Source organism: Mesoplodon bidens (genome assembly GCF_964165515.1).
Source record: "Mesoplodon bidens genome assembly, chromosome: 3".
Taxonomy (NCBI): domain Eukaryota; kingdom Metazoa; phylum Chordata; class Mammalia; order Artiodactyla; family Ziphiidae; genus Mesoplodon; species Mesoplodon bidens.
The window spans coordinates 177,145,471-177,173,327 of NC_138178.1; the positions used below are offsets into that span (position 1 = coordinate 177,145,471).

Genomic DNA, 27,857 nt, shown 5'->3' on the forward strand with positions numbered 1-27,857 from the left:
CTGTGCAGGACGTCCTCTTGTCTTGACCTCGCTCGGTGTGTAGGTCACGTTTTGCTGGGTTGAGTTTCCCAGTATCACAGCATTAATGAATTGAACCAAAACACTGGAACGGGACTGGAAAGGCAAAGGCATGTTATCCTATGTCTTTGATGCTGGGGAATAGAGGAAAGCCATCAGCATCTGGATCCTCCTTTCTGGTCTTGAGGAAGGAGGAGGAGGCGGGACCTCTGGCCCCGACCTCTGCTCACAGCATCTCCTCTCCAAGACAGGCACTGGCGCCGTGACTGCTGGTGCGCAGCCCAGGTGGCCCCTGTCAAGCAGAGTCGACAATTTCAAGTATGGATGAGTACGGACCACCTTTATTCTTTTTTGAAATTGTAACGCTACTTAATGTGTTGGGCAGTTGGTGGGTCAAAAGTATTGACAAAACTAGACTTTTCACTCCAGTGAAAATTTGATAGTTTTGTTTATTTGCTAAATGGTGTACTTCTGTAGTAACCTGGGCATGTATTGATATTAACACAGACCACCCGTACCAGAAATAGGAGCAGCCCAGTTTGGGTGAGGTGGGATGAATGGGGAAAAACCCAAAGCCTGACCCCATAGCCAGTGTTCTCTGGAGATTCACAGTGAAACCATTGCATGATGGGGACTAGGAGAAGGACGGGTGAGGGCTGAGGTCCTTCCTGGTTTTGCTTGTTTGTTTAAAAGAGAGAAGAGGTTTATTCAGGGAGATAAGTACTCCATAGACAGAGTGTGGGCCATCTCGAAAGATGAAAGAGGCACCAGGGTACGGGGTTGTCAGTTTTTATAGTGGTGGGTAATTTCATAGGCTAACAAGCAGGAGGAGTATTCCAGCTATTTGTGGAAAAGGGTGGGGATTTCCAGGAATTGGGCCACTGCCCACTTTTTTACCTTTATGGAACTGTCATGGCACCTGTAGGTGTGTCATTTACCTTCCTGATGTGTTTCAATGAGTGTATACTGAAGCTCAGGGTCTAGTGGAAGTAGACTCTTCCGCCATCTTGGACCAATTTGGTTCTAATCAGTTTATGTCGTGTCCTGGGGCTGTGTCATTCTTTTAAAGGTTGTGTCTGGCCCCCTTGCTGTCTCATTCCCCTCTCAGAGATTTTACTCCCATAATCTTATGGGAAGCAGAGGGGCAATGGTCTGCCTTCTGTAGCTGCTTCAGGGCTGAGTAGGGTCATTGACCCTGCTTATCAGGGAGTAAAAATCTCTAGATGCCTGATCTAGGGGGTCCCAGGGGTTGGGGGACGGGGGCAGCTTCTTGCTTTGAGTTGGTATGGGCTGGAATCCTCGCATAGCCATCATCTTGATGTGGAACTGTTGTAACTGCTTCCCTAGCCTTTCTATGAATCTTTTTGAAGATGAAGCACTTTTGTAACAGCGTCAGAGTACAATAACTGTCTATAAATGACAAAAGACTTAAAAGGCCGGACTTCCCTGGTGACACAGTGGTCAAGACTCCGTGCTCCCAGTGCAGGGGGCCCACGTTCGATCCCTGGTCAGGGAACTACATCCCACACACATGCCGCAACTAAGGAGCCCACCTGCCACAACAAAGACCCGGCGCAACCAAATAAATAAACTAAATAAATATTAACAACAACAACAACAACAAAAGGCTTAAAAGGCATGGTTAAACATCTGATTACAGTGTAATTGATAAAGAAGCTTGGTTATTGTTGTGACATAACAATATTTTAAGGTAACAACTAGAACTCTAGCTTTATACCAGGACATACCCAAATTTTAGAGACTTTATATAATTTTTAGAATGTCTATATTAATAACATTCATCCATACAGTATATTTTTAAGTAGCTTTATGGCTCGTGCGATAATGCTTTCTATGTAATTCAGCATACTGAATAATACTAGTTTGGGACTTCACTGGTGACCCAGCAGTTAAGAATCTGCCTTCCAATGCAAGGGACGTGGGTTCGATATCTGGTCGGGGAACTAAGATCCCACATGCCACGGGGCAACTAAGCCTGTGCAATGCACCTACTGAGCCTGTGCACCCTGGAGCCTACCCAACACAACTAGAAAGAAGCCTGCGCTACAACGAAAGATCCCACGTACCTCAACTAAGACCCAACGCAGCCAAATCAATCAATATTTTTTTTAAATAAAACAAATAATACTAGTTAAATATTTCTCTCTGAGATGCCTCAGGAGCCCTCTAAAGCATCCCAAAGTTAGCTGAAAGTCAAAAGAACTTTGATTACCATTTGAATTTGGGAAGTTTGTCAAGTTTTAATTAAAACACTTGATCAAGTGTAAGATCATCGGTCTCTGTGAGACAATACTAATTTCTTAACCAAAGTTACAAGAGATCTCAAAAACAAATACAGATCACTTAAAGACAATCTGTTATCAAAAGCGACATTCCAAGAAAACTTTGTTCTCTTAACAGAAAGAAAAACCAAATCCAAGTCTTAGCTTACTCCCAACCAAATCCATTTACCCAACTAAATTCAATCCAATCTTAGAAAACCCTGATCGTGCGTAACTCTTTTCAGTATTTTTTTCATTCCTCACACCTTTTACTGAAAACACATATCTTAAATTTTGTTTTTTCCACATTGAGTTATTTTTCTTGCTGACAAATTTGCAATAGATACAAGGTCTAGTAAACCTAGGTTCAACAGAAGTATTATACTTAACATTGATGACTCTAAAGACATGTCTATATTAAACCAACAAGCTTAAGCCACCTTCAATACCGGATATCAGTTTAGTACTAAATATTTTCCAGATGACATGAACCTGAAATTCATTCTGGCCAGATTATTTTCTATTTCTGAGCATTTATATAAATGCTTAATTTCCTTTAAGTCAATTCAATAGAGCTCTTTTACGAATTAATTTTTGGCAATACCACACATCTACAACACACATATAGATACAAATGAACACACAAACAAACACAGAGGCCTCGTAGTTCCCATTCCAAAATTTCAGCCATGAGTCAGGTACAGCAATGTAAAATCCATCAGTCTATAAAAGAGGTTGGATTAAAATTGGGTTTCTGAAAAAAAAAATGAGTTTCTGGCAGATGGAACAAATCAAGCTCACTTATCTAGATGGCTAAACCCTTTCTACTAATATTTATGGAAGGTGTTTGATTTTTATTTGTCCTTGGCAAGTTCCAAATTATTTATGCCCCTTTTCAAAATTTGCATTTTAAAAAGATGGCAGAGGGACTTCCCTAGTGGTCCATGTTTATGACTTCGCCTTCCAGCGCAAGGGGTGCGGGTTCCATCCCTGGTCGGGGAGCTAGGATCCCATATGCCTTGCGGCCAAAAAATGAAAACATAAAAAACAGAAGCGATATTGTAACAAATTCAATAAAGACTTTAAAAATGATCCACATCAAAAACTCCTTAAAAAAAAAAGATGGCAGAGACAAGAGTTGCTGGTAGGACATTTGCATCTCACAGGCACAGGCATGTTCCTCCTAGGTTTCCCCTTTGTTTAATACTTAGAAGCCTCTTAAATAGGGAAGGTTTTGGGAGTGGTAAAAGGATTAGTGGGCTTTGGATTATTTTTGGAGCCACACCTCGGTTCCTGTAAAGACTTGATTTGTAAGACAAGGACAGTTTTTTGTTTGTTCTTTTAAAGAATTGGGTGGCTACCTCAGTGATACTGAAGGACTGATATACCCATTCACCTATGTTGGAATGTTTTACTTTTCCTTATCTAGCTTAGGGGAGAAGCCCTCCCCCAAAATCCCTATCAGGTATGGTTAGTTTAGTCAGAACAGTGGCCTCACATTTTGGTAATCTATTTACACACAATTTTGGGGATCCTCCCTGGGTTTAAGAAATTTTTAAATTATGGCCCTCAGTCCGGCCTTTGAGGAGGCTTTCCTATAACCTCACGTGATCCCATTTTTACAGATAGCTGGACAATTTTTAGCCCTATTTTTTCACTCATTCCATTCCTATTCTGTAGGCACCCTCGGCTTGAATTTTATAAGCACACACAGTGGAGGCATTCATGGCATTACAGTGTCCGGATTTGCCCACTCAAAGGAAAAGTGATACTGGGAGTCTGGGAGCGGGGGAATGCAGAAGAAAGCAACCTTTGGTTCTAGCACTGTGAACCAGTTCAACAGCCCGTAGTTTTAAAACTTGGATGGGGTGGAATGGAGACCTCCTCTCACTTGGGACTGAAGCACGCTCCCCTGGCCAAGAGTAATTGTTTTTCTTGGTGGACGCCTGGAATTTAGTAAGCAAGTCCATTTCCCAACAAGGGAATGGGGCACTCAGGCATGAGCAGCACTTGATTTGGGGCTTTCCATCAATCCCCGTTATCTTACAGGATTAGGAGGACAGGGGTCCAGGGAAATCAGCACAGAGTAGGCAGTCTCCATATCTAATAAGAAAATACCTTTCCTACCTGCCGCGTCAAGGGTTACCCAAAGCTCCTCCGGAGAAGTGACCATGTGTCACTGGGGAGCTGGGGAGGGTCCCGGGTCCCCGGCCCTGTCAGTCTTTGGTCCTCTCAGCCATCGTTGGTCTGAGAGCCCCGAGTCCCCTTCGGCACTGGGGGCAGTCCCGCTTCCAGTGGCCCTCTTGATCTATCGTGCAGGGTCCTGGTGGACTTTTCCCATACAGGGAGCATTCGTTCTTCCAGTGGCCCTCTTATCCACACTTAAAACAGATCCTTCCTCAGTGAGACAGTGGCTCTGATCCAGGCTTCCTGGATCCTGTCCTCACCATGGGTCTTTGCAAGGGTGGGAAACCCTGAGATGGTGCAGGGGTTAGCACCTCTGCCAGTAACTGTGCTTTTTGCTGTTGTCCCTGAATCCTTTTTGTCTCTTCAACCCTATCTGTATTGTTAAATACTCCGAACGCCAAATCCATGAGCTGATTTATGGGGGTCTGGGGTCTCCAGCTCCCCAGATGGGGCATTAGGGGTAAATGGCCTGGAAGACTGTGGCCCCCTCAGAATTGGGGGAGGTGGGAGTTCCTGGTTGTGGACCCCAGGGAAGTGGACTCATAAGGGGTCATCTAAAACATCAGGCTCCCGTGGGGGAAGAAGGCACTTGGAAAGGGGTGTGAGCCAGGCACACCCGGCAGGAGTTCTTTAGACCTGGTTTATGGAATAGGGTCATGAACATTTGGATGGATGGGACTTCCCCTCCATTTACCTTTCTTTTTTTTAAATAAATTTTTATTTTATTTATTATTTTTGGCTGCGTTGGGTCTTCGTTGCTGCGTGCGGGCTTTTCTCTAGTTGTGGTGAGCAAGGGCTACTCTTCGTCGCAGTTCGCGGGCTTTTCGTTGCAGTGGCTTGTCTTGTTGCGGAGCTCGGGCTCTAGGCGCATGGGCTTCAGTACTTGCGGCTTGCAGGCTCTAGAGCTCAGGCTCAGTAGTTGTGGCGCACGGGCTTAGTTGCTCCACAGCATGTGGAATCTTCCCGGACCAGGGCTCGAACCTGTGTTCCCTGCACTGGCAGGCAGATTCTTAACCACTGCACCACCGGGGAAGTCCCTTTCCTTTTGCAAAATAAGTCCAGCTGCAAGATGGATTATAATTTAATGACCCAAATTTTTTTGCCAGATCTCTTGGTCCCCTAGTTCGTACTGGGGCCATGCAGTATTGCAAAAGAAAATTAATTTCTTTTTTTCTTAAACCATCTTAAGTTTTCCCCAACTAGCTAATATGCATCCTAGCAGAGAGTCCTTCGGGATGCTTGTAGTTGCCCCCATTTTTTATTGGAATGTCTTGACATGACAGGGGTCTGATTGATCCTGGCCAGATGGTAGTCATTTGTTCTGGCATTCTCCCAGTGTCAACAGTCAGGTCCCTGAGAGCCACCAGCCAACCTGAAATCTGCCAGGTTGGTTAGCCTGAGGACGCCCCTTGGATTAGTTAAGGAAAGGAACAAGAGTCCCAGGACCTAAATCCTTCAGAGACGGAGGGAGGGAGGAGACCTAGGCCCTGAGCCAACTAAACAGGTTAACTTTATCACTGAAACAAAAGAAAGAGAAACAGATAGAGCCGGGGGCCTCCAAGGAGGCTCAAGGACCAATAGACAGTCCAGGAAGTCAGGAGAGGAGGATATGAGGAATCCAGGATAGGAGGGAAGGTGTGCGGCCACACACTTCCTCAGAGAGGCTCGTAAGCCCACTGAGAAAGGTGCTCGCCCGCTACCTCTGCTCAGGGGTTGATGAAGTCCGCCTGTGACCCCCACAAGAGAAGTGCTCGCCCACACTTCCGCTCAGGGGTGTCTGGGCTCCCCACGAGATGTGACCCTTCAGAGGGAGCATGACGCCCAGCTTGGTATCAGTTGACGAGGGGGTTGAAATAAGGAGCATACTGAGTGGGACCAGGAAGGTGCACAGCAGGCCGAGTGCGGACGTGCAGAGGGAGCTCTGGGTCGGACCGGACCGGGATGGCGGATGGGAGCAAGTCTGGGGGTGTTGGCACCACTGCCGGCAGTCTCTGCTCACGTGTGTCCCATCCTGACTGAGTGCACGCTGGCTGGGAGGGGCCCAAAGCCAGGCTGTTTCTAGAGCCATTGGTCTCAGTTCCAACTAAATTCCTGGGCCAGCAGGCACCAAGCCAGGCCTGACATTGCAGTGGGATGAGTGTGTAGCCAGACAGGACCCCGCCCCAGTCCCCATTGCCAGGTCAGGAGTGATACTGGCTGTCACACGTGTGCACCAGGTTAAACACTCGAGGGTGTTCCACCCGCCGGGCTTGGGTGCCCCTTGTCTGAGGTGGCCTCTGAAGCGTTTTCCCTGCAGCCCCGGATGCTGCAAGAGTGTCTTGGAAATGTGCTCCTCTAGCTGTGCAGTTGCGTGCCAGGCTCAAAGCCAGGGTTTTGCTACGAAAGCAGAAGGGGAGAATGCACAGAGATTTATCAGCAACAGGAGGGGCTGGAAGGAGCACTCTTAACCTTTCTGGGTGTTCAGCTTAATTATTTAGGTTGAGCCTTAGATTTTGACAAGACCCCAACTCTGGGAAAGGTGTGCAAGTTAGAACTTCTGAAACCAAGCAGAACATCTTCACTTCTCTGTGTCTTTAGCAAAGCAGAACCAGCTATACAAAGACAGATTTGGGGGAGAAAGGTAGAGAGAGTCCAGATGCTGGGAATGGATCCCTGCAGAAAGCCTCTAGCCAGACTTGGGAACCGGGATTTTTGTCATGCAGTTCACATGTGAAAAGCCTCAACCCTCAGCAGGGTCAAAAAGCCTTGCTTCTCCAAGCTGAAATTCTGTCCCCTGTTCATTGGAAACCTCACAGGCAGCAAGATGACTTCTTGCCAATGAAAAGATGTTTTCCTTTGTTACCTGTGGAGTGAGTACATATGTGCCCCCAAGGGCGCTTTATGGGCTTTGGTGTAGGCACCAAGCAGCTCCAAGGAGAAATGCAGGATGAAGGACCTTCCAGGCAACTGCCACCAGTTCAGCTACCGATAAGAGCAGCCTGTCCTGCACACTGGACGTCTGAGATGTTCTGAAAGGTCAAAGAGCAGTGAAAAGAGCCCAGGACTTGGAACTGGGTGGGCTCGCTGGTGCTGACCCCTGAGCCAGTTCACTGTTTCCACCCCAGGGGTGGGGAGAGGCTCACCCAGAGCAAATGGGGGTGGTGGCAGTGAAGCCCAGCAGCCCCAGTGGTCTCCCACCAACTGGGACACATTAGAGTGTTTTTTTAAACCACTCAAAAAAAGAATTTGTTTCAGCTATTTATATAAGTAATATGTGTTCACTGTAGGAAATTTGGAAAGTAAAGTATAAAGAAGGAAATCACCTGTTACCCCACCACCCACAGCTGACTACTGTTGTTCGGGATTTTTCCATACGTGTTCTGTGTGGGATCCCAAGAGTACAAGCTGTTGTATAACCTGCTTTTACACTTCTGCTTTTTTTCATCATGTCGCCGTCTCACTGAGCTCCCCACGTTGCTGTCGATGCCCGCGTGGCGCCACATCGAGGGAGGGAGGTGGCCTGGTTTTTTAACAACCCTTTATCGTTGGAGTCCTGACCAGCTCTTCCCTGTTCTAAGTGACTGCATCACTTCATTATCTCTGTAGGGCAATGGTTCTCGAAGCAGCTGAGGGCCAGTTTGGCCCCCCCGGGGACACTTGGCAATGCCTAGGGACATTTTCTTTCCATTGTCGCAGTCGGGGTGGGTGATACTGTGGCATCTGGAGGTTGGAGGCTGGTGATAGTGCTGAGCACCCGCAGTACCCGGGGACCGCCCCCCTCCTCCCGCCAACCGGCTGTCGGTGGAGAAGTCTCTTGGCTGGGCCCCGGCTGCGTCACAGGTGTGATGCTCTCACTGGTGCTGGTCGGTGTCCTCCATCGAGACAGTGAGCGAATGCGAGTGTGTATTGTCATGTGGCGGGGCATTTCTTAGGCCTTCCATGTTTGACCGTGGTTTCAGGAAAATTAAAACCACCATGTTTAGAGGTCTCTTGAATCCAGAGGAAAGGCGGAGAGGTTGTAGGGACTGTGGCTGAAGGGTCCATGGGCTGCTGAGCAGAGGTGCCCTTGCTGAGTGTATAGTCAGCTCTGTCTTGTCCTGAAAAATAATTAATGCAGCTTACAGCTTACAAGCGTGCATTCAGTACAGCCAGGTAAAATAAATGAGAAATAAAGTGAGAAGTAAAAGTGAGGCAAAGGGAAAATGGGGGGGAGGAAAACAAGCGGCCTAGGGGAGCAGCAGTGGGTTTGAGATGGCGTAGCTCTGAGCCCGTGGAAGACGCTTCCCCCCAGGGTCCCAGGGAGCTGTGCCTGCCCTGCTCGCTTGACCAGGTTTCCGAGAGCCCAGGTGCTGTGTGTGCCCCACCCCAGCTGCGGGCGAGGGCAAGAGGGCGAGGCTTAGGCCACTCCAAGGGAGTTGGCTTCCCTGCACCAAGCCCTGAGAGGCCTGCGCAGGTGGTGAAAGGGAAGTGTTGGAACATTCTCTTATCAGAAAGTGACATGCCTGCCTGAGCAGGGACCTCAGGTACCCGTGCACACGGGAGGGTGGCTTCGGGACAGTCATTCCTGAGCCTGCACCCCTGGGCTCAGTCCAGGTGGTGGTGAGGGGGCCTGAGCAAGGAGGAGGACCTTCAGCTGGAGGGAGCACGGGCAAGGGCCCCGGGGTGGGCGCGGGCAGACGGGCCAGGAACCCTGCTGGCCCCTCGGATGGTAGCGACACAGCCAGACTGGGCAGCTCCTGCACCAGCTCGGGGAGGCCACCCACTGTTCCCGCTGTCTCCTGAGCTGCCCTCAGCCTCCCCTCTCTGCAGGGCGAGGCCTTCACAGAGGAGGGGCACACCTCCTGTGCTCGTCACAGCCCTTTTTACCGAGTCTCCAGATTCTACTAAGTACTGTCTGGCCTGGCCCAGCCCACACTGGCTGGAGGGGGACAGTGGCTGGAGGAGGAAGCTGAGAAAAGGGGCCCCCTGCCTGATGTGAGCCCCTGACCTGGACCTTCATGGCAACAGGGCCAGCCCAGAACTGGCCTCTGGCCCCCAGGCCAGTCAGGGACCCCAAGAGGGGGTGCAGAGACCCCTTCCCTGCCAGTCTTCTGCACCTGGGGGCCTGCCCCCTTATGCCCAGCCTATCCAGGTGTTCACTCACCCAACCTCTGGGCCCATGCCCCCTTCCCTGGCAAAGGCTCCTGAGAGCCCTCCCCAGCCTGGACACCCCGCCTGGATGGGCCCCTCAGACCAAGCCTGGCCACTGAGGAAGATGCCAGGGCGCACCTCCTCCTCCACTGCTGCCCCACCAACCTGCTTGTCCTGGGCCTCGGGGTCTGGGTTGACAAGCTGCCCCTGGGACGTGAGCGCCCACAATCCTTAATGGGCAAGACCGCCCAGTCCAGGGCGCGGAGGCCATGCCTGGCTTCTCCCAGGTGCAGGATAACCTCAGGAGGACTGTGTGGCTGATGCATGGGGAGTTGGGCATTGCAGACCCCGATGGGGTTGAGGAACGGGAGGACAGAGGCGGCCCTGGCCAGCAGGTGGCAGCACAGACTGTCCGCAGAGCTGAGGAGCTGGCGAAGGAAGACAAGCCCAGGACCCTGGCTGGCTCACCCGTCCCACCCAGGGTGCCCACCCATGGTGGGACCCCCAAGTGAGACCAGATGGGGACAGCAGCAGCCGGGAGGTGGCTGGGAAACAGACCAGAAGGCCATGTCCCGAACAGCCCCAACCTCCTACCTGCTCGGGGACCCTCTGGTGGGGACCTGCCATGGGAGGCCCAGGGACTGGGGCACCTGAGGGCCCTGGAGAGGAGGCTGCAGGGAGGAGGGGGACTGACGGGGCCCTGGGGCTTCCTGGAAGGGGCTGGAGGGCTAGGCTAGGGGCGAGCGAGGGGACAGTTCAGCCTAATGGGAAGCTGGGAGGGAAGGAAGGGGAGGAGAGACATTATTTAGGAGATGGAGTAGGTGTTGAGGTGGGAGAGGGAGCAGCTGCCTGCAAGAGGAAAAGGGTTTGTGGGGAAAAGGTACCAAGTTTCTGGGCTCCTGCCCTCCCCCCAGCGTCCACAGCTCCCCCAGGCTACAGGATGGGGCTAAGCAAAGTGCCAGGCTCCACGCCCCAGGCCCCAAAATCCTTTCGATGCTCAGGCTGGGGCTCTGCCACCCCGGAGCTCCTCCCCCTTCTTGTCCCTCCCCCACCAGCCCACCCCAGGCCTGCAGGGAAGCCAAGCAGGCAGGATGGCGGAGAGGCTCATGGAACAGGACTAGGTGGGTACAGCAGGGTGCCTGCCTCCTGGTCACTGCTGTCCCAGCTTACAGTGAAGCACAAAGGGCAGACCCAAGACTCAGGCCTCGGAGCCTGGCTGCTGAGCCCTGGGCTGCCCCTGGAAAGGGGAGGCACCACTCAGACTTTGGGCAGGCCAAAACCCTAGTTTATTTCAGCATCAGCAACATCTCAACCATCACAAAAATAAACTCTACCAAGGGCAACAGAAGTCTCTACAGCAAGGCTAAGGGCTCAGCCGCCAAACGGCGAGCCTCAGGGGTGCATGGTGGGCACTGCCCGGACAATAAGTTAGGAAGCAGCAGGGCTGGAGGTGGTGGCAGATGCAGGCCAGGGCTTCACTTCTGGGCAGGCACGAGGTCATCGATGGCCTGGCCCTGCTCCAGCCGCTGCTCCATCTCGATGAGCAGCTTCACGCCGTCCACCACCATCTGCACCAGCTCCACCTCCGAGAAGCCCAAGCGGTCTGCGTTGGAGACGTCAAAGATCCCGCCCACGGCAGCCGTGTCCACACCGCCTGGGGAGACAGCCAGGTCAGCAGGGCTGGGGTGGGGGGGCTGCCCCGGCAGAGAGGGGTGCCTGCAGGCCCCCCACCCCAGTCACCTGTGCCTCGCTTCTGAAGCCGCAGCCGCTTGAGCACCTCCGGGAACTTCTCGTGCTTGCCCAGGTGGGGCAACTTGATGTGCACCCCTGCCCGCAGCCCTGTGCCCAGGTTAGACGGGCAGGTGAGGATGTAGCCCAGGTGAGGGTTCCACATGAATTCGTAGTTCTTGGACTTGAAAAGCGTTTCAATCTGGAGGTGGAGGTGTGACAGGGGAGGCCTGGCTGAGACACCCCCCAGGGGACCAGCTGAGACCCGGGAGCCCCCCGCAGGACCCTGAGGCAACTGACACCTGGACTCCCCAGGAGGTTAATGGGGCACCTACATCTCTGCTTGAACCAGGGGGCCTGGCCCTGCCCACTCCCTGGCACCCAGCCCCCACTGTGCCAGCCCAGGTTGCGGGGGCCAGGCCTGACCTGGGTGAGGCCATTGCAGAAGCGGGTGAACACCTCCTTCATGTTGCCCCCCTTCTGCATGGAGATGACCCGCAGGTGGTCCTCCTCGTTGATCCACACCAGGAAGGTCTTGTTGTCATTGTGCCTGGGGGAGGGGCACAGTCAAGCCTCCTCCCTGGACTGTGGTCTCAGGGCACATCCAGAAAAAAAACTCTAGGGGGTCCCCAGACCGGAGGCACTTCCCAGGTCCCTGGGGTACTCATCCCAGCTGTACCCAGGACTCCAACCCCGTCAACAGACTGGGGGCACGGAGGGAGGCCAGGACAGCTCAGAGGGGACAGAAAGAGAGGCCTGAGCTGCTTCCCCAGCTTGCCCATCAGGTACTGTGTGGTCCCCCCCACCAAGGGGATAAGGGGCAGAGGCAGCCAGCACAGCCCCCCTACAGGGGGATGCGCTGTAGCTGGGCGTGGAAGCCCCACGATACACGCACAGTGTGAACAGGAGCTTGTAAGCCCTCCTCCCCCACCGCCCACTCGAGGAAGCGTCTGCGTCACCCAGCACCTGACTGACTCCCCGCGGGGAAGCGGGTGGGAAAGGAGAGAAAACAAGTAGCTCCAGCTCCCCAGAGGGGGGTGGAAGAGAAAAGCCAACACGACTGGTCCCCGACCTCTAAGATCCTGAGAGGCTGAGGCCTCTACTAGCCGGGGTCCTTCACTTACCTGCGAGGTCAAGGTGACCTGCGAGGAGGCCTGGGTAGCACCAAACCCATCCCAGGAGCGTGGCCCCTCCCTCTTCCTCCTCAGCCTCGCCAGGGAGAGGACCAAGGGGGGGAGTGGGGACCTGCGGGAGGGGGGTTGGGGAGTACGCACCAGATGCCGCGGGCATCCGGCCAGTCGCGGGCCATGCCCGAGGCCAGCAGCAGGGGCGACACGGGCTTATCGAAAAGGAAGTGGTCGTCGATGAGCTGCTGCTGTTCCGCCTCGGTCATGCTTTTGAGCGCATAGTACCTCCCCGCCAGGTCACCGTCCAGGCTCGACAGGGCTGCGGAGGGGCGCGCTCAGGAGGACAAGCGGGTGGGCTCCTGTCCCACACCGCCACCACCCCTAGCGACACGGATCCGCCCCACCTCCCCGTGCCCGCTCGGCTTGGCTGGAGTCCAGTTCTCCCGGTCTGGGCGGCGGGCCGAGCCGGTGACCCGGCCCAAGCCGACCCTCGCCGGGCCCCAGGACGCTGTAGGCGCGGGGCTGGGCCTCGGTCCCTCCGGGAAACCGGAGCCAGAGCGCAGATAAGAGCTCGGCGTCGGCGGCTCGGGTGACTAGTAAACAAGCCGGCAGGGGCCGGGACCGGGACCGGGACCGGGAGTGTGGCCCGGCCGGCCCGGCCCTTACCTTCGACGGCGAGCTTCTCGATGGCGCGGCGCTCCCCGCGGCTGCAATGCGGGGGGAGGCAGAAGCCGCGGATGCTGCGGCCCGTGCGCACCCGCGAGCTCAGCACGTAGTTGGGGTCCAGGTCGTCGCCGCCCTGGGGGCCAAGCAGAGGTGAGCTCCGGGAGACCCCTCCCCAGGCCGACCCGCCGCCCCGGGCCGCCCGGCACCTGCAGGTTGTCGGGGTTGAGGTCGGTCTTGTGCTCGTCTGTGGGCTTATAGCCGCCGTGCCGATCCTCAATGATGGGGTCAAAGAGCTCCTTGAACACGTCGTACGACTCCTCATCGCCAGCCACGCAGCCCACGGTCATGATATAGGGGTGGCCTGTTGGGGGGGCGCGGAATGGGGACAGTGACGTCACTGCCAGGCCTCAGCGAGCCGCTGAGGACCCTACCGCTGTGCGCGGGAAGAGGGCGCCCGGACTTTGGCCCGAGGGGGGGACTGGCATGGGGAGGGGGGACTCTGGGTCCCAGCCGGGGGTTGTCCCGCGGATACGGCGCTGGCACCCTGACCCCGGGACTGGTGTGCGCGTACCTGGGTTGTCCACGCCGGTCTGAATGACGTCGTCCAGCGTGAAGCCGCTCGGCGTGCTCTTAGCGCGCAGCTCGGCGTACAGCTCGGGGGTCAGTACCTTGGCCATGTGATTGTTGTGGCCACTGAGGTCGGGGTACTCGTCCTCGGCCGGGAAGCGCAGCTTCAGCGTGTTGTGGCTGTTGGAGAAGGGCATGGCGGCGGCGGGCTGCGGGGAGACGCGGGGGTCAGCGGGCACCCGAGTCTCCGGGCCTCCTGGGAACCTGCTCACCACCCAGGGACCCGGGCACCGGTCGCCCGGGACGCGGCCAAGGTCAGCGGGGTCGGCACTGCGCGCAGGGGGCTACCACATCGCCCAGGACCCCCGGCCTAGCTGGCGCGCCCGCTCCAGGCGGCGGGCCCCGGCGTGCCGGGAGCGCGCGACGCCGCGGCACCCGAGCCCCCTCCATGCGCAGCGCCCCTGCCCCGGTGCCCCGCTACCCACCCCCACCACCCCGCCCTCGGGCCCACTCACTGAGCAGCCGGGCGAGGGCGGGGGTTCTCGGTCTGTCGGCAGCTCAGGGCGCGGCGCAGGCGAACAGCTGCCGCTCCGCGCTCCCGCGGCTCTTAAGGGGCGCGACGCGGGCCTCCCATTGGCCGCTATTTATAGCCCATTCATTCCATTGGGCCGCGCTACGGGGTGGTGCCGTCGCTTTGTCCGCCGCCCGCAGCCCCCCAAAGCCCCCCCACCCCAGGCAGCCCACCCCGACTATCCCCTCGCCGGGACCCCGCGCAGCCCGCCTACCCCACCCCACGCCCGTCCAGGATCCCGAAGCCGGAAGACATTCTGGATTCCCATCCCCCGCCCCCCCAGCCTGCCTCCGAGCGGGAAACCGAGGCAGGAGGGCCACCAGGCCCTTGAGGACGCTCGGGCTTGTCTGCACCATGGCTCCTGCCCTCCCTCTTCTTGCCTGTCCCCGCGGTGGTTGCGGCGAGGGGCCAGGCGAGGGCGTCCAGGGCTTCCACAGCAGGTACTGCCAGACCCCCGCCGCCCCCCCTTCTCCCGCCCCGTCCGAGCTGGCCCCGAGCCGCCGACCTTCTCCAAGGTGCCCGGGCGGTCTTGGTGCAGCGCGAAGGCGCTCCGGAGGCCTGGCTGCGGCCCAGCCCGGCGGCACCCTTTGTGCCTTGACCTTGGGCAAGTCCCCGGGCTTTGGGGCGTCTGAGCCAGACACCCCGGGCCCCGCCCCTCCTGGTTGATGCGGAAATACTCTGGCTTTGCCGGGGAGTGCACAGTCTCAGAGTCCCCAGACCCCAGGCCTGTGCCCTCTCTGCAGGGGACAGGTTCACCTCCCCACCCCACCCCCAAAGGCAGTCCTCGGAGACTTTTGGCAAAGACTGGAGGAAATGCTAACAAACAATAAGCACATGTGAGATTAAAAAAAAAAAAAAAAGACACTAATAATCAGAATCACGCAAGTTAAAATAACGACTATGCCTTCCACTAGCCCCAGCACACCCAGACTGGCAAAAAAAAGAAAAGATTGATACCAGCCAGTGTTGGCTATGGGTTGGAATGTGGGGAGACAGGCATTCACACGCTGCCTGCAACTGTGAATTGCTACATCTTTTTAGGAAAGTAATTTGGCAGTATCTATTAAAATTTTAAATGTTCATACTCCATGACCCAGCAATCACACTTCTAGGAGTCCAGCCTATAGACAGTCTCATTTCTCTTTGCAGATAGACCAAGAGATGTGTAGTAGGAGAAACAAACACAAACAAACCCGGATATAACACGATGCCCATCACTTGGGGCCTGGCTGGGGGTAGGGAAGGCATCTCCCCAGTGTGGAATATTATACAGCTATTAAAAAGCATGAATTGGAGCTTGTGTGGTTGAGGTCCATCATATGTTGCTTTGTGAATGAAGCAAGGAAGGGGGAATACCCTTATCTATGTGTATATTTAACAAAATCCCTCCAGGACTGCACAGTGTGCTCTGTGGGCAGCAAGGTGAACCCTGCTGCGGCTGCTGCGAGAAGACTGGCTGTGAGCAAGCAGCTAAGTGAACAAAATGTCATCCGTAGATGGGAGGAGATGGGTCCTGTGGAGGCTGGGGCAGAGCGGGCATTGCAGCGTGTTTGGTGCCTCTGCGGAGTGGGCGCTGGAGTAGGGAGCGAGCACGTGCCTCTGCCTCTGCCTGTGCGCTCTGTCCCCTGAGGTTGCTGCGGACATACTCCTGCCTCTTCTCTTGCTCACCTTGGCGTGTTCTGACCTGCTCGCAGTCAGCATTTTTCAGACCCATGAAACAAGCCAAGGTAAAAAGGCAAATGGGTCTGGATTGGCCAGACAGCAGGTGTCCCTTAAGCCTGAAATTCCTGCATTCTGTGCCCCCTGCAGCCCCTTCCCCTAATTTTAGAAATATCTGCAGCTGCCTTTCCCAATTCTCCACCCCAAAGGCCTGATGGGCTCAAGTTTCTGTTTCTAGAAACAGAGCTGCTGGTCCTGGAGGCCTATTTGGCTTTCAGACCCCAGCGGGTGGAGGGGTGGCATTCAGGGCCTCCTCTTTGTCTGTAGCCTCTGCAGCTTCACAGAAGGCCCCCCTCCCCTACCCTCAGGCCACCAAGGGCCTGACCAACTTGGGAGAACGGGGGCAGGAAAGGACCCCTGCTCCCCCTTTCTCTCCACAAGCAAGGTCCACACTGGAGAGGTGAAGTCCAGAGGCTTGGGGTCTTGCGCAGGGCCAGGCCCTAGGGATGCTCCTGCCTGGGGCTCCAGCAATCCTCAGCCTTTGGAGATGAGTGTTTTGTCCTAGTTTTGCAGATGAGCAAAGGGAAGATCAGAAGGTGCGTGATGGGGGACCGGGTCGGAGGTCTGGCCGTCCCTCAGCGGTCCTGGAGCGACTGGCCCTGTGCTAACCTGAACTGGGGCCCACCCTGAGGACCCCCGGCTGGCCAAGTCTGGGCTGGACTCAGTCTGATAGTGCACATGGTCAGCAGCTGTGATGGGGGAAGTGGGGGGGGGGCCTTTGAGGCCTTTAGACCCAAAAGTCAGGGTGAGGCCCCCCACCAGGCAGGGGCTGCTTGGGAGCCTGGGTGATCCCAAGCAGGGGAGCAGGAAGGGGGCCAGGAGGGTACCGGCCTCCACCTCATCAGGAAGAACACTGCCCCCAGCTACACTTGCCCTCGTCTGTGGACCCTCCACTCTCCCTAGGGCCCACAGGAGCTGGTTTGGCCGCGCCCAGGCAAGAAGCTGGGTGACATCACCAGGCCCATTTATGGTCCAGGTTTCTTGGAAATCACACCTGGTTATAAATTAACCACCTGGCCCTGGAGGGGGTGGGGAGCCTCAAAGGAGTCCCTGGCCTTTCATCCACAGAATATGACCCCGCTCAGCAGGGCAGGCACAGAGCTGGGCAGGTGGAGGTGAGCCAGGTAGGAGGGCAGGGCCAGGATCCAAGCAGGGGACGCGAGGCCAACCTCAGAGTCTGTGCTCAGAGTGCAGCCAGGGTGGGCATTGCTTCCTCCTGGTGCCCTGCCCCTGAGCTCCGCAAAACTCAAAGGGGAAGTTAGTCAGGATCAGAAAAGGGGCAGGGGCTGCTTTGTGGTCACAGAGCATGGTGGGGCAGGAGGCTGAGCTGGTCAGGGAAGAGGAGACCTTGGGTCACCTGATCCCTGCCTGAGATGAAAGCAGAGCAGCCTCCCCCAGTGGGCATCCTCAGGGTCTCCCTTTCCTCCAGGGCCTACTTCCCGCCAGTTCCCAGCTTTCTTCAAATCTGCCACTAGTTCTCTGAAGCCAAGTTTACTGGCTTTAAATCCCAATCCCACCTTGGACACATTGGCTGTGTGATCTTACGCAAGTTACTTGACCTCCCTGAGCCTCAGTTTCCCCATCTGTAAAGTGGTGGTCCCTCTCTCACAGGATTGTGGGGAAGACTCAGTGTGATGACACTTGGCTGGGCTCATACAGTATCAGTTCCTTTTAGGGGGGGGGCCCAATATATAAACTCTGCCCTGGGCAAAGTACCCACCTGACCTGGCTAATCAGTTGGTGCTTGAGGACTTAGGCTGATGGGGCGGGCTCAGATGGACAGCCCTGGGAAGGCTGCTTGGAGGAGGGGGCAATGGAGGAGCTGGCCAGCCAGCCACAGAGAGGCCAGTGGGAAGTTGGGAGTCCTAATTTAGGCTCTCAGTAGGCACTCAGCCGCTGAGTAGCTGCAAGCCTGGGGAAAAGGAACCCCCATGAGAAGTGGAAAGTTGAGATCTCCCAGGACAGCGAATAGGGGGTGATTCAGGCTGGTGCAAAGTCACCTGGAACAAAGGTTGGTGAGCCGTGGATGGAGCTGGGTTGTCTCAGTGTCGAGAGCAAGAGGCAAGGAGACAGTGATACAGCCACACAGGCAGCTGGTGGCCAGAGCACTGGCCCCACAGGGACAAGAACCCACAGAGAATGGGAGGCCACCAAAGGCCCCTCACCTTCTTCCTCTGGGGCTCCAAGACCCAGGCCCAGTCAGGGCAGGGGCATGGAGGGGCTGAAGCTAGGCACCTGGGTCTCCATCATGGGCTCTGTGGTCCACAGACACCCTCGCCAGTCCTGGCCCCAGAGGAGGGAGAGTTCAGAGTGCCTCACAGGTTGGCAGGGCTCTGGGAAGGGACTGGCTCTGTAGGGCCTGGCTACTCCCATTTGCCCAGGGTGGAGCAGCCTGGGCCTGGGAAGTGTGGCCTAGGGTCATTGCTAGCTGGCCCTGGGTTTAGGGCTCAGGCCTCAGGGTGGCTGGGTGGGCTGGGGTCTCTATCCCTCTCCAGTCCCCAAGGCTAACAGGATAAGCCCTGGCCCACAGGGACCTGTGTGCTGGAGGAAAATAGTCCATGTCCCCTGTCCCCCTCCCCCACACACTCTCCAGAGGAACCGGTTCTGTATCAGCTCTGCTGAGACAGAGCAGGGCTGCTGCTTCCCTTTTCTGCCCCTGTCCTCCAGCTGCCCCTCCCCCTGTCCCCTGCTCAGGCCACTGGCCCTGTCCTCACTGACCGACCCCAAAGGGAGCACAGTTCACCCAGTGCTCATTGCACCCTGGGTTCCAAGAGGGGACACAGGACCCCCTCCCTCCTTGAAGCAGCTCCTGCACTCCGGAGACTGTGCCCCTGAAGAGAAGGCAGGCCAAGAAGAGGCAAGGCCTGGGCCTCAGGCCACTTCTGCAGACCCTTCCAGGCCACCATCTCCTGCTCCTCTGGTTGACCCTAGCCAAAGCCTTCTGGGTCGACCCTCTCATCGGCGATTCCATTTTCTGGAATTTATCCTGGGGCCCGTCAGAGGTGTTCCCAGAGCGGTTTGCAGTGACAAAATGTCCATGGCAAAGTGTCCTCGTAGGGGACTTTGCAGCTCGCCTGGGCGGCCCTTCCGGGGACTCCGGGGCTGTCAAAAGCCTGCGGAACGGGGCCCTGCCCTGTTCCCAGCCTTTATCAATAGCGCCCGTAGGAAGAGTCTGGAAGGACTGCAGCAGCTCGGCGGCGGGACAGTGGGACTTTCAGTTTGTCTTTTGCACGAGTAGATATAAAGCAGAGAGTCCGAGCACGAGGCGCGCTCCGGTGGCCGAGAGGGACGGCCCGCGGGTCCCAGGAGCCCGCGCGCGAGGGGGCGGTACTCCATGACGTCATCGGCGGGCGCCGCGCACCAGGCCGGGGCCGGAAGTGCTGTGGCGGTGGCGCGGGGCCACGTGCAGACCCTCCGGGAGTCAGAGCCCGACGAGCGTCGCCGGTGAGACTCCGCAGGGCCAGGGTGGCAGTGCGCGGGTGGGGGTCGCCCTGCACTCCCCTGCAGCCTCCCATGGCCGCCCCCAGCCCGGTGCCAGCCTGGCCTGAGCCTCCCCCTGGCTCTACACAGGCCAGGCCAGTGTTTCTGTTTACTGCCCCCTGCACGTTCCCAGCCTCTGCTTGGGAGCCCTTACATCTGCATCCCCCCGCCACTTGTCTGCCCAGGAGCCCGCCATAGGGGAAACTGGGGAGGGGGGGGTCCTGCCTGGCCTGGAGGTGACCTCACGGGCCATTTGCAGCTCTCCTCTAGGTAGCCGCTCTCTCATCCTACAGCTGGAGAATGGGAACCAAGCTCCTGGAGAAGGGTGATGAGAGAGAGGGTCAGGCCCTTACTTTGTGGGAATCCTTGGACCCCTCCTCTGCCAGTGTAGGGCCTCAGTTTCTCCAGCTGTAATTTGGGCTGATGGCTTTTTTCTTAAGACCACACCAAGCAGGGCTTCAAATGTCAGGCCAGGGTGCAGCCCTATTGGGCTGTCCTAATGGACAGTGCCAGGGACTGAGCCAGCTACTCCACCCTCATTGCTCAGAATCTGGGCCTCACAGCCTTCTCTCTGGACCCCAGGTGCATATCCTGCCTCCTGGCCCCCTTACATGTTCATGCCGACACACCTCCCAGGTCCCTGGCACCTGCCAGACAGCAACACCATGAGCTTCGTGGCGTATGAGGAGCTGATCAAAGAGGGTGACACAGCCATCCTGTCCCTGGGCCATGGTGCGATGGTGGCAGTGCGTGTGCAGCGTGGGGCCCAGACCCAGACCCGGCACGGCGTCCTTCGGCACTCAGTAGACCTCATTGGCCGCCCCTTCGGCTCCAAGGTGACGTGCGGCCGAGGTGGCTGGGTGTACGTGCTGCACCCCACCCCCGAGCTCTGGACGCTGAACCTGCCGCACCGCACGCAGATCCTGTACTCCACCGACATCGCCCTGCTCACCATGATGCTGGAGCTTCGGCCGGGCTCTGTGGTCTGTGAATCGGGTGAGTTCTTCAGGTGGCCTCAGTTCAGGAAGGTGGAGGTCAGACCCACTGTCCAGACAGCCTCCAGCCTGCCCTTCCTGCGCACAGGCATTATTACTCAACTTCTGTTTTAACAGGGTCTTTCTGGGGGAGCTGACCGCAGGGAGTGAGGGCAGAAGCAAGGAGGCCGGTCAGGAGGCTGGTGCTGTGCTCTGCGTGGGAGGTGATGGGACTGGACCGAGGCTAGCCCGCTGGGGGAGCTGGTGCCCAGGGGCGATTCTACGTGTCGAGGCGGGGTGGGGGGTGTGAGCGCTGCTCGGCGCTGACCAGGGTGCTGACAGAAGGGCAGAGGGGGCCTGGCCTGGCAGTCCCTGACGGCTGTGAGTGGGAGCCCCAGGCCCAGGGCTGAGAGTGCCCCTTCCTGGAGGGAGACCAGGGCTGCTGCAGGGTGCTCACTGGGGGTGAGGAGGCGGCCCAGGCCGGCACCATTGTCACTGAGCCCGGAGCCTGGGGTGCAGATGGAAGTGCCTGAAGGCAGCTGTTCCCAGCCTCTGCACATGTGTGCGCCCGCGTGCACACGCGCGCGCGCGCGTGTACACACACACACACACACACACGCAGGTGCTGGGGATTGAAGCATGCAACCTAGCCAAGAACAGCCCAGGCCCAGGTGTGCCTAGATTTCCAGCCTGTTTTTCGTGGGCCGGGCATCCGGGGTCCAGAGTCACGAAGAGTTCCCAGTAGCACTGCTGCCGACTTTTGGAGGCTTCAAGCCACCTGCATCCCTCTCTTTGTCCACATGGCCTCAGTTTCAACATGCGGGCAATTGGATGGTTCTTTTTGCCCAGCCAAGCACTTTGAAACGGGGAGAGTCAGATGCAGAAGCTGGGCAGTGAGTGGGTCAGAGGGTGGGGCCTGGGCAGAGGCTGACTGCTGAGCACCAGGGCGGCTGGGGGGGGTGGGCGGGATTCAGGGCCAGCTCAGGCCCTGCTTCCCCCTGCGCAGCCACAGCCAGGGCCTCGCTCCACTGGGCTGAAAAGTGCTGCCAGTGAGCGTGCTTCCAGGCTCCTCTGATGTACCAGCGTCCCTTCTAGGAACCGTGGCTACAGCCGTGACAAGACAGACCAAGTTTCTGCTTCTCAAAGGGGACAGACAGGAAGCCCACTGTGACCGCTTCGGTGTTGTTGATTGCTGGGGGGCTTGGGAGACAGGGCTGCGTGTTTGAGGGTGACTCAGAGAGGGGTCCCTCCAGCTAGGGGTGTCAGGGAGGACCTCTCTGAGGAGGGAGCAGTGAGTTGAATGTGGTTGAATATGATGGGAAGGCGGTACCAAGAGCCATAGTGGAGGGTCAGCCCAAGGGAGAGCCTTGCAAAGACCCTGCGCGAGGGACCATCAAGGAGACCAGCGTGGCAGGAGCAGGGATGAGGTCAGGGAGGAGGTGGGTGCTGCTCGGGAGTCACGAGGAGTCCGACTCCGCCGTGCATGGGAAGGGCAGAGGCCTGGTCTGACCGAGGCGGGAGAGAATCCGCGGCTGTGTCGAGGTGGACTGAAGGCGGGGGTCAGGGGCTGTTACGGGGAGCCGGGAGGGGGGCCTGGGCGGGCACGGCAGGCAGGTGGGGAGAAGGAGTGGCTCCTGGAGACATGGGGGAGGAGGTGCAGGAGTTACCTGCGGGGGAGGGGAGGGCTCCTCCGTGGCGTCTGGCTGGGCAGTCACGTCACCAGCTGGTTCGGGAGGCTTGGCAGGGAGTGGATTTGGGCTGGATCGGCTCCAGCTCTGCACCTGTAAATGCTGGGCGGGCGCTGTTTGCGGTCGCGGGGGAGGTGATCTGTGTGCAGTGGGCGCCTGGGTGGCTTCGTGAGGCCTGGCGCCTGGAGCAGCGAGGCGGGGGAAGGTCACGGGGGTGTGACCGGAGGACGCAGGCCCGGCCGGGCGCTGCAGGACAGGAAGGCCGGCAGAGGGGCGGCCCGTGAGGCTGGGGAAAAACTGAGAGAAGGTGACGTGGGGGGCACATTGGTCACCGTGTCTCTGGTCGCGCAAGGTGAGGGCAGAGCTGCACCCCGTGTGGCGGGGTTGGGGGGGCAGGAAGATGGACTGGCCTGAGTCCCTCGGGGAGCTTGGGCCCAGCCACCACGTGGGACGGTTCCAGTCCTCTTGATCTGCTCCGCACAGAGCCTGCAGGGCCGTGGGCCAGTCCCGGTCCCTCTCGGGACCTGTCTTCGGGGCTCCAGGTCTGTGCAGCAGAGTCTCTCCAGAGCTGGGGGTGGGCAGGGCTGCCGCCCTCCCCGCTGGACCCACGGCGGACCTCAATGATCAGTCAGCTCCCTCCTCTCCCCCCCGCCACACGTGCAGCCTCCGTGTCCCAGGACCCCTCAGGGAGCTTCAGACTGGTGCCTGCTGGTAACCTGGGGTCGGCTGACCTCATGGGCCCTTGGTGGGTCCCTCAGGGTGAGGGTGGGCTCGCTTCCCGTCTGACACCCGTCCCGTCCCGCTAGGCACCGGCAGTGGCTCCGTGTCGCATGCCATCATCCGCACCATCGCACCCACGGGCCACCTGCACACGGTGGAGTTCCACCAGCAGCGGGCGGAGAAGGCTCGGGAGGAGTTCCAGGAGCACCGCGTGGGCCGATGGGTGACCGTGCGCACCCAGGACGTGTGCCGCAGCGGCTTCGGCGTGAGCCGTGTGGCGGACGCTGTCTTCCTGGACATCCCCTCGCCTTGGGAGGCCGTGGGCCACGCCTGGGACGCCCTGAAGGTCGAAGGTGAGCCGGGGCGTCTGGGAGGGGTGTGGCCAGGCCGGGGCCCCTTTCAGCCTGAGCGGGGGGTGGGTCAGGGCAGCGGGGGAGTCGTGGGGAGGTCGCCCAGAGAGAGGGTGAGGGTGAGAGGGGTCAGGGCTGGGGAGAGTGGGGCTCCACCTGGGTCCCTGCCCCTTGGCCTGGCCCCGCTTCCACCCCAAGGTGGGAGGTGGCTCGGGTCCCTGGGGAATGTGGCACCCCTGCCTGAGTGAGAGGCGGGGCCTGCACCCCTGGGCATGCCAGAGGTCAGAGGACAGCCCCTCCCCCCAGCTGGTGCCTGCAGAGTCTCCCTTCCCCACCCGCCACAGCCAGGCTAATGCGCCCCTTTTAGGGAAGATGCTAGGTGCAGAGGCGGGAAGGTCGGCTCCGAGCCAGGAAAGTGCTGGCGAGGCCCTGGGTTTTTCCCTTTTCTGGAGAAGTTGCTGGCTCGGGCAGCCGGGCCCGTCCTCCTGCCCACTGAGCGGTGCAGCACGAGGGGGCGGGAGAGGCAGGGGGCGGGAGAGGCAGGCCGGGGCGCCCCAGGGAAGCCTGCGCCTTGGAAAGACAGGCGCTGAGGCCCAGCTCTGGCAGCAAGGCGGCCATAGCGTCCCAGTGGGACCCCTGCCCGCTGGCTCAAGCTCAGCCCTGGACTCCTGTGTCCTGGTCTCTGCTGAGGTGGCCTGGGGCTGGGGAGAGGGGCAGCGCTGGCTTCCCCACACCTCCGCCCCCTCCGGCTTTGCCCCCTGGACACCTGCAGGTCCTCGCTGCTCCAGGGACACCAGCGGGCCCAGGCCTCGGTCCCCAAGGCCGCAGCCGGTCGCGCAGCCGTGGGTGAGCCCAGGCTGTCCCTGCCCTGGGCTCCCTCCTGTCGAGGGAGCTATGCCATGTGTTGTCCCGTCCCCTCTGCCCCGCTAAGCCCCATTCTCTGGATCTGCTTGTTCTGGCCCAGAGGCTCCCGACTTCCTCGTGGGTCTGGCGTTTCTCCAGCTTGGCCCAGTGAGGTGCGGCCCCGGGCTCTCTGGGCCTCTGGCTGACCAGCAGGCTCAGGCCCCCTCTACTGGGGGTGCCCTGTTTCCTTGGCTGTGTGCACAGGGGTTGGGTCCCCTCTCGGGGGTGACCCTGTGCCCTCTGGGTTCACGTCAACTGCACGCTCTGCCTCCAAGCCCAGGCCTCCCAGCTGACCACCTGGGGGTCTGTCCCAGGTCCCAGGTGTGGCTGCGGTGACCAGGCCTCAGGGACCTCTGGGGGCTGGCCTGGACCACATCCCTTCCCCTAGCCAGCCTGCCGGATGCGTGGGCGAGCCCTGGTGGGGGGCAGCAGGAAGGGGCTGCGCTCCCGCGCCCTCTCTCTCACCCTTGGTCTGTGGGGCTCCGCTCAGAGTAGGCGCCTCGTGTTCCCAGGAGCGGGCGACAGCCTCTAATTTCCCGTGACTGCCGCAGCCCCCACCCCCCGGGCTGCTCTGTATGGTTGAAGCTGTTCAGGCCCAGCACTCTGGCAGCTGCCGTGCCAAGGCTCCGCGCTGGCCACGACCCTCAGCTGCCTGGTGGGAATCAGGGGTGGCGGTGCCCTCTGGAAGCCCAGGGGGATCAGGGTGGTGGGCTGGGCCCGTGCCGGCACGTGACAGGGCTTTGTTCAGGCAGGCCCCCTGCCCCGTGGCTGCAGAAGAGCTTCTGCCTCCGGGCCCCGGCCCGGCTCCTCTATTCTGGGGCCGCAGCTCTTCGTGGCCAGAGGGCTTGGTGGGGGCTTCATAGCCTCGGACCCCAGGGCAGGGGTCAGGGCATCCACCCTCCTCAGCTCTCACAGTGGGGTCTTGCAGCGCCCACTCCCGAAGGGACTGGGGGTGCATTGCCTCTGCCCTGCAGTCCCAGGCCACAGACCCCCGGGCCAGAGGAGGCGGGCAGGTGGGCAGGCGGGCAGGCAGGGCTCTGGGGGCGGCCTCCTGCCCTCTGACCCCGTGTCCTCCTCCCGCGCAGGCGGGCGCTTCTGCTCCTTCTCACCGTGCATCGAGCAGGTGCAGCGCACGTGCCAGGCGCTGGCGGCCTGTGGCTTCTCGGAGCTGAGCACCCTGGAGGTGCTGCCCCAGGTCTACAACGTGCGCACCATCAGCCTGCCCGCGCCCGACCTGGGGGCCAGTCCGGGCCCCGACGCCGGCCCCTTCCGCAGCGGCATGCCCATGAAGGAGACCGTGGGCCACACCGGCTACCTGACCTTCGCCACCAAGACCCCGGGCTAGTGAGCCGCCCGCCAGGAGCTCCAGGGAGCTGGGAGCCCCGCGGGGCCGGACGGGGAGGCGAAGCCCGGCCAGAGGCTGCCTTATATGGTTGGCGGGTGCCTGCCGGGGCCTGTGTTTAGAAACCTACGGACGCAGGGTGGGCGGGGCCGGGGGCCTCCCGGGTGGCTGAGTGGGGCTGCTGTGGTGGAGCAGCATCCGGCCTCTGGGGAGGGCGGCCTCCCGCCCACGTCACCGCCGTGGTCAGCGTCCCCGTCCTCCTGCTCTTTGTTGCCACTCAGTGTCTCCACTGCCGCCATCGGCTCTTCTGGATGTTGAGGCCCAAGAGTGCAGGTGGCGGGGCGCAGGTCTGACCCTTCCCAGGTGGCCCCAGACGAGGAGGGGGGAAACGGAGGGAGCAAAGACCCGGAGGAGGAGGGCCAGGGACCCCCACGGTCCAGCTGCCCGGCATCTGAGGCGACCCCACTGTGTGGCCTCAGGCCTGACCCCACTCCTCTGGGCAGTGCACAGGCCGTGTGGGCATGTCCCCAGGTTCCCGCTGGCAAAGGGCCGGGGCAGCCCCGCTGCTTGGCTTCTGCCTCCGGGAAGCACCTCTGCGGCCCTGGCCCAGCCAGAGCCCTCTCGTGTCGATGCATGCGAACACGCAGCGTCATGTAGGGAAGAGCTGGGCAGGGCGGGAACGTGCTTCCGGTGGCTGGCCCGTCGGGTCGGAGCCACTCGGTGCCCCTGCCGCTCACAGGAGCTGCAGGGAGTGCACCCAGGATGGAGGGGGCGACGCCAACCCTGCCCTGGCCTGCTCTCCAGCTCTGGTGCGCGGCTGGCGTCCCTCCCGCCCTGCTGCTCAAAGGACCTGGGTGCCTCCCCTTGGCCTCAGCTAGCCGTCAGGAACCTCGGTGACCCCAGGTCGGCACGAGAGCCCCAGGGTACCAGGCTGGCCTGAGGCTGGTCCCCGACCACCCCTGGCAGAGAAATAAAACACTGTTGCCCCTGCTGTGCTGACTGGTCCACCCTGGTGCCCCACGAGGCCAGACCTCCACTCCCCACACCAGCATCCAGGCTGGACCTCCCTGCACGTGGCCCCCCCCGGCCCCTGCTCCTTCCTCTCCCAGGGCAGACACCACAGGGACTCTGGACTCCAGGACAATGGCCTGGGACATGGTGGACAAAGGGGCAAGTGTGTGGCCACCCCCACCCAGCTGCAGAAAGGGCCACTTGTTCCTGGGAAGGGTGGGGGCGGGGGAGGGAGAGAGTCCCTGTCTGTGTGTGTGTGTGTGTTTCCGTCCATCCATGTCCGGCTGGGCCTTCTGTCCACAGCCCGGCCTGGGCACCTGCGTTGCCTCCCTTGTTGCCTGAAGGGCCCAGAACTCAAGAAGGACCTCCCAGGCTTGCTGTCCTGGCCCCAGGCCACCACCCAGGCTTTGGGGGTCCTTGGAGGGATGCCAAGTGAGGTGGGCCTGCAAGAGGACCAGTCCCCTGGTGGCAGTACCACAGGGCCAGGGGTGTCTTCTGTCTTCTAGTAAGACCTGTGTCCCCTCAAGAGACCCTAGGGTCCCTAGAAGCCCTTGCACTACTCCAGGGGTCATGTCCCCCTTCAAGGACCTGTCCTGCCCTCTGACCAAATGCCTAGTCTGGGGACAGAGGAGGGACCTGGGCTTTCCTTGGCCTTCAGGAAAGGCCCGTGAGGTGTCTGATGGAGGGCATAGGCCTCCTCTGCAGGCCTGGCTCTGCCTGTTCTCCAGGCGGGGCTTCGGCTGGCATGCTAGACTGTGACCCTGGGTGAGTCACTGGAGCCTGCACTTGGGTTCGTGTGAGCTGGAAGGGAAAGCCCAGGATGGATGAAGGGTGGAGGGCCACCAGGGTAGGGGTCAGGAGACCTGGATCCCTGTCCATGCTCGCAGTTGCACGCACAGAGCTGCTCTCAAGTGTGGGGCCCTCCAGCCCCTTGACTGTCTGCCAGGCCCTGCACGGGAGCCCCCAGGGCTCCACTGGGCCTCTATCCCATGCCGGGGGCCTCAGCCTGGAGCCCCACCTGGCCCCAAGCCAGCAGTGAACTCCTGCGCATCCTTCAAAGCCCCTCAAGTGTCTCTCAGTGCTTCCCACTCTCCCCCACCGAGGCAAGAGCGTCTTGCTCAACCACGTCTTCTGCTCCCACACGTCCCAGGCTGGTGATACCCCTGTAGGGCTGCCCCTAGCCTGGGAGCCCCTTCAGGCAGACGAGCAGAAGCCAAGCGGCCGCACAAATTCTGCAGATGGGGACCTTGACACCCGGAGAGTCAGGGCCAGGGTCCGTGGTGAGTGACCGATCAGCAGGTCACTTGGTCACCTCCTCGAGGCAGGAACCTAGGGCTGGTCACAGGACCAGGATTCACCCGGAAAGTCCCCGTCCAGCCCCAGACTCCCACCTCTGGCCTTCAGTTTTTCCTTGG

At 59.3% G+C, this 27,857-nt stretch overlaps 2 protein-coding genes across 4 annotated transcripts; one reads left to right on the plus strand and one right to left on the minus strand.

The window, feature by feature from the left end:
- Positions 1-10,859: 10,859 nt before the first annotated feature.
- On the minus strand, positions 10,860-14,281 carry CKB (creatine kinase B). Its single transcript, XM_081228192.1, has 8 exons — positions 14,200-14,281; positions 13,689-13,893; positions 13,324-13,478; positions 13,118-13,250; positions 12,599-12,770; positions 11,751-11,874; positions 11,337-11,526; positions 10,860-11,250 (listed from the first exon to the last, which is right to left on the minus strand). Exons 2-8 carry the CDS (start codon positions 13,879-13,881, stop codon positions 11,072-11,074), a joined length of 1,146 nt encoding a protein of 381 aa, XP_081084318.1. The 5' UTR covers positions 13,882-13,893; positions 14,200-14,281; the 3' UTR covers positions 10,860-11,071.
- Positions 14,282-19,324: 5,043 nt separating this feature from the next.
- Positions 19,325-26,422, plus strand: TRMT61A (tRNA methyltransferase 61A). 3 transcript variants are annotated; one of them, XM_081228677.1, is made up of 5 exons: positions 19,325-19,418; positions 20,037-20,290; positions 20,375-20,450; positions 22,923-23,189; positions 25,175-26,422. In XM_081228677.1, exons 2-5 carry the CDS (start codon positions 20,066-20,068, stop codon positions 25,432-25,434), a joined length of 828 nt encoding a protein of 275 aa, XP_081084803.1. In that variant the 5' UTR covers positions 19,325-19,418; positions 20,037-20,065; the 3' UTR covers positions 25,435-26,422. The 3 variants fall into 3 exon arrangements, with proteins under 3 accessions (XP_081084803.1, XP_081084801.1, XP_081084802.1); XM_081228675.1 differs by having other exon boundaries at positions 20,037-20,450; XM_081228676.1 differs by having other exon boundaries at positions 20,091-20,450.
- The last annotated feature ends 1,435 nt before the right edge of the window (positions 26,423-27,857 follow it).

Coding starts and splice junctions, on each gene's coding strand:
- CKB (XM_081228192.1), bottom strand. CDS start 13,881: ATGCCCTTCTCCAACAGCCACAACACGCTGAAGCTGCGCTTCCCGGCC. Junction 13,251..13,323: donor TCAACCCCGACAACCTGCAG/GTGCCGGGCGGC, acceptor CTTGGCCCCCAG/GGCGGCGACGACCTGGACCC. Junction 11,251..11,336: donor GCTTCAGAAGCGAGGCACAG/GTGACTGGGGTG, acceptor CTGTCTCCCCAG/GCGGTGTGGACACGGCTGCC.
- TRMT61A (XM_081228675.1), top strand. CDS start 20,066: ATGTTCATGCCGACACACCTCCCAGGTCCCTGGCACCTGCCAGACAGC. Junction 20,451..22,922: donor CTCTGTGGTCTGTGAATCGG/GTGAGTTCTTCA, acceptor CCGTCCCGCTAG/GCACCGGCAGTGGCTCCGTG. Junction 23,190..25,174: donor GGACGCCCTGAAGGTCGAAG/GTGAGCCGGGGC, acceptor CCTCCCGCGCAG/GCGGGCGCTTCTGCTCCTTC.